The sequence below is a fragment of the Pholcus phalangioides genome, unplaced genomic scaffold, assembly GCF_987345545.1.
Source record: "Pholcus phalangioides strain wild (caught in Gottingen) unplaced genomic scaffold, Ppha-v1.0 ptg000010l_1, whole genome shotgun sequence".
In the NCBI taxonomy this organism is placed as follows: domain Eukaryota; kingdom Metazoa; phylum Arthropoda; class Arachnida; order Araneae; family Pholcidae; genus Pholcus; species Pholcus phalangioides.
The window spans coordinates 21,671,212-21,683,658 of NW_028301603.1; the positions used below are offsets into that span (position 1 = coordinate 21,671,212).

Here is a 12,447-nt window from a genome sequence, read left to right on the forward strand (position 1 = left end):
GCTTGACAAATTGAAAAAAATTTAGGCTCCAACAAATATTTTAGGAGCCAAGAGTATTTATTTTGCCTGTAAGTAGTAAGTAATCAGATGAGGACACTAGTAATCACACATAGGCAACAATACCGATTATTTAGTCACCATGGCGACTTGGGATTTTTTAAGCCCTGGGTTAAGTAGAATAGGAGATTCAGTCTTTTTATTTATTTTTTTATTTTTGATTAAATAGGCGCTATGCACATACATAAGTAAGAGTGACCTTGTATTATCCAATGAGCATTCACTACTTATGTTGAGATAGATTTTAAAGCACTTTAAGACTTAAAATTTAGTTAACTATTTAATAACTTAACTTGTGTTAATGGCTGGGCACCATTTCTTAACACAAGTTAACTTTGCAACTGGCTCACCACAAGATCAAATAAATAAAAGCTGGGGTTTTTTAAGTATTTGTTCACTTTGGCATAAACTGTGTATTTTTCAGCTTCTCTCTCACATGTAATTGAATTGTCAGTTATAAGAAGGGAGATCCAAAAATCAAGTTTTTGAGAAATCAAAAAAACTGTATGCCAGCATCAGTACGAGTGGTACATTAACTCCTTAAACCTTACGCTTTTTCAAGGTTTTATATCTGCATCTAGGAACTGATTTTTAGTTCTTTTCTTGCCACTCACATGTAGAGTGAAGCTTAGAGCTACTTTAGAGTACAAAAAGTAATTTTGCTATTTTTGATCTTTATTCCCTTTTTAAAACTGATGATTCAATTGTACTTTTTTTCCATTGAAAACTTGAAAATAGGAATACATATAATATTTTTGAATAAGTAACTTATATGACAGTGATTTTCAAGGATACAGGTGAGAGCCATCAGCTAGTGACATCCATATAGGCTGGAGAATATGCGGAAGCCACTGAACCATTTGCTTTGGTAAAAATCTGATCAGCATCTTAAGAGCCTACATCAACAAATAAAATATTTAAAAGAAGCTTATATATTGTTCATTTAATTAATGAAATCAAGGAAAAATAGTGTTGATTGTGCTTTCTTCTAACATTTATTATGAAATTAAAAATTGCGTTTATATCTAAAAAACAGAATTTCATGGAATATCAGCTATTTTACCAAACAACTTTGGCAATATCGCAATTAACTGCCATTCATGAAATAGGTTGGAAATGAAGGCGCTGTCTATTGGTGGTCACCTCAAGTTTGTTAGGGAAATATCTTGTGTAGATCCTCTCTCAGGTTTGAACCTGAGATCGAACAGCAACCTTCCCGGTGGTAGACAAGCATCTTACCACTACGCCACTCGGGCATGGAGTGGAACACTTGGTCTCAGTAAATATAAATTAAAAGCAATAAATTCATTCCTTTTTGAGTAGATGGAAAGACTTATAGTATAATTTTCAAGGCCCAAACATATTTAAAACATTTTCATCCATCAAGCTACGCTCATAAACAGTCAAAGTTGCTTCTTTGTTTAATGTTTCACATATGCCATTACATAATTGAGATGAACGGTTGTTTTTTTTCAACTCACTATTTTTCTAATGTGAATATACCTCTATTTATTTGTGTAAATATACTTATTTTACCCACTCACATTTATGACGTCTTTTTTCAGACCACTATCAGAGATATCACCATCAGGAACCATTAGCGATTCAACCAAAGCTTGTGTGAAGTTTGGCAAAATCGGACAAAGAAGTACATTCAAGGCACTCTGTAATCATAATAATAAAATGAAACACCAGGACAAAATTGATATAAATACAAAATTTATAGGTTGTTGAAAAAAATCATGCAATTAACTTCTCAAAAAAAAAATGAAACAGAATAAAAATAATAGATAATTTAATTTCTTATTATATAAGCAGTTGCAATGAAAATGTAGTATGTTAGGGAATGATAAAGTTTCAATTTATTATGCAATACTTGCATTGTATTCACATGAATACATATATACTATAGTTGGCCAAAACTTACATTTAATTTTCAACACGTGCAGCAAAACAATCAAAAATCGTCTTCTGTTTCTCTAAACTGGGGGGTTTCTCAAAAAAAAAATTCTCACTAAAATATTTTCAATAATCTGTTTTTCAATGTTTTGTAATGCAAAGTGTTGTTTCATCTATACACAAAATGTGGACCATAATTTCGAATGATGAATGTTAGTCACTGTCCAAGAAAGTAGTAAATACAAAATTTTTTTTTTCATCCAGACAGAAGTGTTTAACTACTACTCTACTTGTTGAACTCTCAAACTAAGCAAATGAAAAATTAATAAACCAAGTGGGTCCACATACACCCTTCCCCCCCCCCCAAATAACCTGAAAAACTATACAATTTCTGCTTTAGCAGAATCATTAATTGCAATCTAAAAATTTGCAATATTTGGCAATATATCAAAACTTCCCCCCAATTAAAATCGATCATACAAATTTTGTTGGTAGGATTTGGTGGAAAGTAAAAAAAGAAAAACTAGAAAGTAGGACAAAAGTAAGACAGTTTACCTAAAAGTAGGATGTAGGAGCCCTGTAAAAAAAAGTTATTTTTTAATGAAAAACATCATTGAAAAATAACCCATTTTTACAATGCTACCCCTTAAAATTTTGGATAGGAATGAAATTACTCTTCAAAATTATTTTCTGGATAACATTGGTATTGATCATTGCAATGGAAGGACTATAACACATCATTGATACAAGTGTCAACTGTATATTTTAGCGAATAGGAAAAAAGGGAAGAGTTATATTTAAGGGCATGTTGATAGATTGATAGGGCAAAAATAGACAATTTTTTCATGAAAAGCATAACTATACCAATTACTACATGATTGAGAGATAGTAACCCTTAGATTACACTCTTACATAATTACCTGCTCATATTCTGCCATTGCTGAAATGACTTCAACACATGTAGCAAAAATTTCTACAGCTCTGCCACGTGTTCTTATACTGTATTTCTGAAAGACAAAAAACAAAAGGAAATTGAATCTATCATCTGATATTGCATACTATATCAACATTTTTTTCCCTATGTATATATCAAGGTAAATGTGATACATGTGGCAAGTATGCATAAGCACCAACCATTTTGGTAAGTTTGATAAATTTCACTATATCACTTTTACTGGCGATTATGCATAATATCAAGCATCATTAGTAAATTTGAAAATTTTAAGTGATAATTTTAACATTAAAAAACTATCACTTTTACCAAACACCATTGGTAAACATAATAAATTGTACTAAATTCATTGCATTTGCTAGTTATGATGTATAATCAGCATTTTGTGTTGGTAAATATAAGTCGGTCCCATTGCCATAATAAGACTTATTATTCAGGTAATCGTGCTTGTGATCCAAAGTCTGGGTGATGAATAAGGGGAAATCCATTCCATTTTTTTTTTCCTTTACTACCTAAATGTTGAAAAGGTTGCCTGCTTTCAAAATATGGTAGAACTTGGATTTAATGAATTAGATAAAACCAATATTTTTATTTTTTAAATCGAGAAAAATCATCATATCAGGGTTCCAATCAACACTAATATTCACACGGGGACAGGATTTTAAAACAAATCATTAAATAATTAAATTCATCAAATGAGAGTTTTTACATCGGATCCAACTTATATTTATCAAACTATAACTATAGACTCATTTGGGAATCTTTATAGTTATCAAATTCACCAATTACATTAGATGTTTAGTATTAGATTATTATGTGTAATCAGTTAAAAGTGATCATTTTCTTAGCATTCATCAAATTTACCAGCTATGTATAATCTTGTCTTAGTGATATGTATAATCCAGCTTGGGTGCTATGTATAATCACCAGCAAAAATGATAGTGAAATTTATCAAACTTACCAAGACGATTGGTGATTATGCGTAATTACTCGGAGTCATCACATTTACCATTACATACATATTTAATATTTCAAGAATGTTTGATGTCACTTTGATAGAAATCTGAAAACTCGAAAAGAAAAACATTAATAAAAAAATAAAATGAAATTTCTGATGAATTTCAGTTGGTTGTACCTTAGCACCAGTGAAGATTTTCAGCATCTGAGGCAATATAATAGGAGCCACTTGAGGCATCTGAGTGTCGCTGACGTCCCTTGAAACCTCTGAAAAAAAATAAAATGTTACCCCCTGGTATCCAAGATACATTCAATTTGGAAAAAAAAAATTTCAAATGAAAGTCTAAAAAAATAATAAATTTAAATTATTTTTCCCCCATAGATAAAACTATTTGCTTTCCTAATTCCTGAGGTATTCGTGTAACTCTGACCTGCAAGGGCTCGCATGGTACCATGAACTGCATCACTGTTTTCGCTATTCAGATTTATCACAAGTATGTCAAACAGCTCAGGCCATGTTTCGGGCCAGTCCGTGTGAGCTATTGCAGCAATAGCATATGCAACACTTGATCGAAGCTTGCTGACTGGTTCTTGCAGCCCAGCTGGAAGAAGTTTGCGTATAGCTGCCTTAGCCTATAGACAACGGAAAAAATATACATAGGTCTATTAATTTCATTTCAATTATTTAGAAGTTGAATTAAATAAAGTATAATTGAAATTTACCATCAGCCTCAATGCGTACAATATTTAAACAGTCACCTGTATGGTCCAATGCCCAAGTTGGAGCATGACGTTTGTAAAAAAAACTCCCAAAAAAATTAAAGACTTGCGTTTTTTTATTGCTCAATGATTTAAGTGTTCCTACACATATGCGTGAAATTCTCCAGAAAGGCCAATGTGTAAAGTTCCAATGCTTAATCAGTGTATTTCAATCTACAGTAGACTCTCGATAACCCAGCTGCGTGCTAACCCAGCCCATTCAGTAATCCAGGTTTACTTCAAACCACAGAAGTGGAAAACATGCCACTGCATGTCTGTGCGCAGAACTTTATATCGTGCACGCCACTTAATGTGATCACATCAGGACTCTGGGTGTTTGACAACAATATAATGATAATTATATTCGAAAGACATCCAAAAACAAATACGATGACCATACCTCCAGTTTAATTGAACAGGACGTATATAAAAACAGGACTCTATAGTTTTTCTTTTCCACACAACTGGTTGCAAAATATGTTGAATCTTGCCGTTTTCTTTTTCCATATTGTTCTAAAACTGGGGGATACTTTAAACTAAAATCCTACGTTTATTATTGTTATTCACCTATTATGAGGAGTGAATGAAATCGTCAAATTTAATAATTATTAATTGATTTTACAAATTATAATTTTTCTTAATGTATGGTACATTTCATAGATAACCTAAGAAAGTGTTTCGACTGAGTAACTGCGAATCAGGTCTACTGGAAGAAAATGTCCAAGAACTGAAAGAAAGGACTTTTGTGTGCGTGTTTTTACATTAAATTTGTCTCCATTATAGGCGAGACATTGCAAAAGCAACTTCATGCGAACATGGATTATAGCAGCTACTACTTTCTGAATAGGGCATTGTGAACCAAGTATGGAAATGATTATTGAAAAGGAATGGATACACCCTCTAACCTTTTACATAGTCTTCAGTTCAGATCGATAACAATGATTCATCGAGAAAGAAAGTCTGGTTCAACATCACAGTCAAAATATTCAAAAAACTTTTGACAGCAAAAAATTTATAACGAAATGAAATTCTGATAACTATAAACAAATTTTTTCTCATATGATTGGTCGGTTCTGTACTTTGCAAAAGTCGTAACAATACCCAAATGATAATATTTGTGATTCTGATAAACAGCGCCTACTGTATTATTCAAACAGGCTTTTTCAACTAACTTCCAGTAATTCAGTGATTTCGATAATCCAGCACACCTTGGTCTGATATGTGCCGGATCAGAGAGAGTCTACTGTATTTTCACAGCCGATTTATTTTGTGGCCTGATACAGTCATAGCTTTCACATCATGCAACTGGGCCCTTCACAAAGTCTGGTATCTTTTGTGGGGGGAGGCCCAGGCCAAGATTTTCATAGGCCTTTCACTATAGTAAAAATATAGGTTAAAAAATTTATTTTATGAGATTCATTCCAGGCTGGAGCACTGTCACCATTACGTCAGAGCCATGAGTTTGGCTGTGCTCTTTACACCTGCCCATGTCCAGCCCTGTACTCTAAATTATCTGTGATTCCTAGAGAGGATTCTTTTCAGACGGCAACTGCGCCACTGTGGTAGTTGAGTGGTCATAATGACAGAATCGCAATCGTCATAATGGTCCTGGGTTCGAACCCCACTGGTGCCACAGTGGTGGTTGGCTGAATTTTGCTTTCTGTGGTTCCAAATTTTGAGGAACGAATGCAAGCCAATTAAAAGTCTGCAAGCCGTTAAAAAGCCTGATCACAGAGAGCAACAGGACTACAAACGATAAAAATGTTCAATAATTACACTTATGAAATATAGATGGCAGCACTGAAAAATCAGATACCACACTGGATATACACTTAAACTGATAGGTACTTCCACTTTCGACACAACTCACTAGGTAGTAAATTGCCCATGGCGATAGAATTAAGTTGTGCTGTTTCAAAGAAAGTCACCCAACTGCAAGGAAAATTATAACTATCAACGATAATTTGACTAATTTTACACTTTTAATTGGCAACGGTGTTGCTTTTAAATTGTTTTATTTTGTTCAATACTTTGATTTTTTTCACTTTCTTTAATATTTCAATTTTTTTCACACGCAAATAAATATATATATATATATTTTTTTCAAGTAAATCTATTCTTAATATAAAAATAATATTTTTCGGTAATGCGAATATTTGATGATTTTTTCCAGCAATGATGCACAGGAATGGTGGAACATAAGCAGCGTTAAATTTAATCTGCTATACGCATGTGTATATTCGTGTGTGTTTCAATCATGGTTATTTCAAACTGAGTATTTTTCAAGCTGAAAGAGATTTCGCCAATTCATCATCACATTTACCTCTGGTACTGTCTCTGGAGGCCTGAATCTTTCGGCATACTGCCACCAGTGATGTTCCACATACTGTCGAAGAAGAACCGAAGCCAACTGCCTTATTGGTAACGATGCGTTCTGGTCGAGAGTCAATTCTGTCAAATGGACACCAAACTCTGAAAACAGAATTAAATTTCAACCATAAATTAAAATACATATATCTCATAAAAAAAAACATTAAAAGACACTCAACAGTAACAAAGACTTTTACCAGAACTTTCAACATTAATTCACGAAAATCTGTTTGATTGAGTTTCAATCAACCATGGAAATATGCATCCCTTATAATGGATATTTGAACACAAAATTGGCCAAATAGAAATTTTAATTCATTGAAGCGAGGGAAACAGCTTTTTCTCAGCCCAATGCGTCAAGGAAATACACAAGGCCTGGACAAATCTATTAGCCGACATGCCTGGGGCATGAATTTCTTTCGACCACATGCTCGACACGGGCATGTAAAAAATAAAAAAAAAAAGAAAATAGAAAAGGCATTTTATGAGTTTATGGCAAATTTTGCGAGTTCAAACAAATGAGAAATACAAAAAAATACATATATATACAGTAAAACCTCTTTAAAGGGGACACCCCTCAGATGCGGTCGTCATCACCCCTCCCCCCTTCTTATGGGCAAATAATAATTTCCCCTTATGTATGCATTTCAAATCCATGATTAACGATCACCCCTGTTTTACAGGACAACTTTTTTTGTCCTGCCTGTGTCCACAAAAGAGAGGTTTTACAACATATATACATGTGTGTGTGTGCATATTTCTCATTACTCAAATTTTTCGGTAATTTATTTTCATCAAAAGATAGCAACGCATTTGTTTTGAATGTGTGGGGGAAATTTTATGAAAAGGTAAATTTCATTAGGCCACACTTTAAAAGTTCTTTTACTAACTTGACAAATGCAACCAATGAAATTATCGGTTGTATTATTTGCTTGAGTATAACTAATATAATCATTGGTTGCATTTGTCAAGGTTAGTGTAATATCAGCCTTAGACTAGGTAGCCATCACTGATGAAACCGCAATGGAAAAATTGTCCAAAATCAGTCCACTCCGTGTGGGAAACTTTTTAGTGTTGTAGAAAATTTTGTGAGGTTTCCTCAAACAAAAGAATAACTTGTTTTTTTTTTAATTGCAGCATAATGATCTTAATTTTCTACATTATCTGCACATTTTCATTAACAGATAGCAGCACATTCGTTTTGAATGTGTGGGAAAAATTTGCGCAAAAGGGGGAAGCAAAGCAATTTTTTGGACATGTAAAATATTGATTTCAATTTGTAATTTTTTTAAGTGACATGGCTGACCGAACATGTAAAAATTTTTTGATTCGTCCAGCCTTGAAATAGACTTTTTCTGAATTTAACGATGAAGTGAACGCTGAAAGTCTGGAAAGTCTCCAAAAGAAGGTCTCAACTGAGAATTGAACTTAGGTCTTCTATGAAAGCATGGTCTTCTAGCATACCGGGCAAATGTGCTACAACACACACCACCAGAGACATGACCCACACAGCCTTCCTGAATTCATGCAGGAATTCATGTGGCGTGAGGCACTGAAATATAGAGGCATTAGTAACCTCTCTGAACTTCAGCTGAGGTGGGGTGATTACTTTTCTGAGTTCACCTCTGCATAATATCCAGAAAAGGTCTACTTCCTTGATGTATTAAGCTGAGAAAAAGCGGTATTACTCGTATTACTCTTTCTACTATCCAACCTGAAGCCCAATTGCTGAAGTTAAGGGAGGTATCTATAGCCATGGCTCCCACATCCTTCAGCAGGGCCCATAGGCCAAGATCTTTGGCAGGCCCCAAGCCTGCTTCACAGGACAAGCCAGGCTTTTTATAGGGAATTTATTGCATGAAAAAACAAAAAAAAACTATGGTAATTGTCCCCGGGGGCCTCTGGCCTGGAGCCGTGTCAGCCAAACCTATTGGAGGTCATGGCTGTAAACTAGAGATAGAGCAAGGAATCAGGTCAGTGAGCAACAAAAAAAAGTTATCTTGAGTGTTTATAAACATGGGAATGACCTGGAAAGCGAGGAGACTGTCAGTCAGTGCAGTGGCTAAAAGAGTTGTCTAGAGAGTAAGCGAGCAAAAGACAAAAAGAGTGACCTAGAGAGTGTGTAAGCATGAGAACGACAAAGAGCAATATATATATAGAGGGATCACATCAGCCCTAAAGCAGAATGTTTTGCATTGTTCTGCAATGAGCCCTAGTGGATAATTAGAAATGTTCTGCGTTAAAAAATTTCCATATTAGTGTGTTGTTAACACTTTTCCATATTGTTCTGTTCACAGATTTCAACGTATTCTGCTTTGGGGGCAGGTCAGTGAGCAACCAATTAAGAGTACAAGCATGGGAGTGACTTGTAAAAAAGGGAAACATGTCAGAGAATACTAAAAGGGAGGCAAAAAGAGTAAGCATGATAAAGACCAAAAGAGTGACTTACGGCCGTATGCACCGACTGAGTTTAAACTACAGGATACTGAGTTTAAATAAAGGATTAGAGATTAACACGGATTGGTACAAATCTTAAATTTAACCAATCTGTGTCAATCTCAAATTCTTCCTCCTGCGATTGTAGTTTAAACTCTGTCATATTGCATCGCCACAAGACCCCAGAAATGAAGTTCAGGTAATGGCCCCAAACTCAAGAATCCTTGACACTACATCGATTTGTACAACCTATCTCAGAAGCCCCTCCGAATGATGTTTGGGTCATGACCCATAACTCAAGAACCACTGGCTGTAAAAATTAATTTATACTATTTATAAAAAAATTGCCATGTTTTCAAGACAAATAAATTCAATTGGTCGAAGCGTTTCGGCTCTTCAATGGAGAGCCGTCATCAGGACCTCGTGGTCAGAATTCACACGAATGAGTCGTGGAGGGGTGATGTTTACGCCTGGTCGCTCGAAGAGTTCGTCTTTGTATTAGCTGAGTCCGAGTGGTCTTTGGATGCGAATTCGGAATTTTGTGATAAGATTTATACTACTCTTCCCGGAAGCCCTTGCGAATCAAATTTTGTGTTGTTACCCATAGCTCAAGAATACCTGACTGTTAGTGAATTTGTACGACCCAACTCAGAAGCCCATGCAAATCGAAGTTTTGGTCAGAGCCCATAGATTAAGAACCTGTTTTATGGCACTAAAACTGAAGCATGCACAAAGATGTTAGTGGCGATAACCGAAGGCCATAATGTGCCTTCTCGAGGCCCCGGGGGCAGACTTTCCCTTGGGTACCCCTTCTTGAAAGGGTTATTATTATGCAAACAAAATGTAAACTTCTGTGGGGACCCATTTGGCTCGGGATCCAGGGGCAGTGCCCCGGTTGCTCCCCAGCCTAGTTACAGCCCTGCCAAATGCAGTTATCCCATGTGGGGGTTTTTTTTCGCACATGATAACAAGTGGGATAACTACACTGGATTATCGCTGAGTGTAGTTACCCCGAAAACATCATTTATTAAGCGTACGATGATGTTTGTAAACACGTCATGGAGGACGAGATAAAAAGAGGCCACATACACATAGCGCAGCAAAATAATAATAATAATCTGAACTATAAGTTTCACCATCGGTAACTTCAAGAACTTTGATTTGTTGCTCGGCGTTGGTGCGGAGGTCTTGAGCCGGTGATAATATGGCGGCGAGCGTCTCGAAAAGCGCTTTCTTCAATGTGCCGCTGATCCGAGGATCCGGGGCATCCATTTTTTATTCTTTTCCCGCGATTTTTCTTCCTCTGTCCAGACGGGCAAGGTTTTTTTTTTGTTGTTGTCGTTGCCAATGTGAATGGATGAAGACAAAATGCTGAAACGGTTTCCATAATATGTTCATAGATGGCAGCATGTAGGCATGCGCATCAGTCGTCTCTCGATTTTGCTGACCATATTTTTATGAAGGGGAACGTGGACAAACTAGCTCTTCATCTAGTTTTTTCAACCTGTGGTCCGCGGCTTCCTTGCTTTATAGAGTACTATAAAGTAGGATGACCATATTTCCTCGAGAGAAATACGGGAAATTGGGATTCCAAATACGGGACATCGCCAAGAATGACGCCAAAAGTGAACAAAGTTGCCAAATATTGCTGAAATTTGGAAAAACCGCAATGGTGGGAAATGAAGCAATTCAGCAAATTGCAGTGGATTAAAATGAATTCCACGAAATAAAACGTTCACAAGATTAATTAATTATTTATGGTTGTAATTATCATAATATAATTTATGAGTTGAATAAGAATTTCAATCTTTGACTTCAACAAAGAATAAAAATCCAAGTAGGCGTCACGTAAAAAACGAGAAAAACCGGGACACTTTTGCCAAAAAGTCGGGATGGGCAGAAAAAGGAATAAAACCGGGACTGTCCCGGGAAATACGGGATGTATGGTCACCCTACTATAAAGCATAATATCTTGAAACATGCATCTGTGAACCACTTAACCACTCCACTAGCCACTTAAGTCAAGGATGCTCAACCTTTGGAGAGCGCAAGCCACTTCTTTAGTTTGAAAACGTGTCACGGGCCACATGAGTGATCAGGAAATGCGGCGATTTCAAATTGAAGTTGAATTGTTAGTTTTAATTTCCAGATTACGTAGATAATCTGTAAATGCGCCGCGGGTTACTTACATAATCTGGGAATATGCGACGGGTCACTTAAATAATGTGGGAATATGCCGCAGGACATTCAAGTGATGAGGGGGATTTGCCACGTACCATTTCAGTCATGTGGAACTGCCCAGTGGGCAGGGTCACCTTAAGATCATCATGGGCCGACGGGCTAAATGATTTTTTGAGAACATACCTCGAAAATTTCAACCACTTCTCATTTTTGTGAGAACCTCTTCTCCTGGCGCATCCGGGTTTGCCCATGCGTTAAAATCGCACTGTCGGCGAATCACTCAAGTGATGTCGAACGTCCGTGTGCCACGGGCCCTTAAATTATCTTAAGTGATCTGTAAATATGCAGCGGGGAGCTGAGGTTCTTTGAAAAACTGCACCTTGAATCCCTCACCAAGTAGCACAACGATATAGAACGACGTAGAAATTTCGATACCGTTCGACGTCAAAAGTTCATAAATTTTTCGGCGTAGTGCGACATAGAGAAATTTGGATTATTTGGAAAGAGATTAATTATCGTACAAAGTATTCTCCTTCGAAATGAAATTCTGTAAAAATTAGAGTAAAACTTAATTTAGAGAAAAAAATGAGATGTTTTGGTGTTTATTGAGTAAATACATTTTTACTGTATATCGTTCTTCATATCAGACATATGAAAATTTCCGACCTCTTTCCGACATTCGATGTTCTGACGTCGGGCCAACATTGATACGATATCGTTGTGCTACTGGGGTCAGGTTATAAGCAAATGCATCCGGTCATTCAAGAGATTCTGTCATTTTGTTCCGCTAAGTTTATTTTACAAAATTAGATTTGAGGTAGTAAGTCACATCAAAT

General features: G+C 35.9%; 1 protein-coding gene across 1 annotated transcript in view; it reads right to left on the minus strand.

Annotated features, from left to right (window-relative positions):
• The window catches only part of LOC149081106 (importin-9-like), a 41,415-nt gene extending 30,648 nt beyond the window's left edge, over window positions 1–10,767 (minus strand). Inside the window, exons 1-7 of the mRNA XM_089237889.1 lie at window positions 10,567–10,767; window positions 6,948–7,096; window positions 4,297–4,498; window positions 4,044–4,132; window positions 2,877–2,963; window positions 1,602–1,721; window positions 853–953 (exon numbers count right to left, since the gene is read on the minus strand). Coding sequence (XP_089094015.1) covers window positions 853–953; window positions 1,602–1,721; window positions 2,877–2,963; window positions 4,044–4,132; window positions 4,297–4,498; window positions 6,948–7,096; window positions 10,567–10,702 — 884 coding nt within the window. The 5' untranslated portion in view covers window positions 10,703–10,767. The remainder of the gene's footprint in view (window positions 1–852; window positions 954–1,601; window positions 1,722–2,876; window positions 2,964–4,043; window positions 4,133–4,296; window positions 4,499–6,947; window positions 7,097–10,566) is intronic.
• Window positions 10,768–12,447: the final 1,680 nt, after the last annotated feature.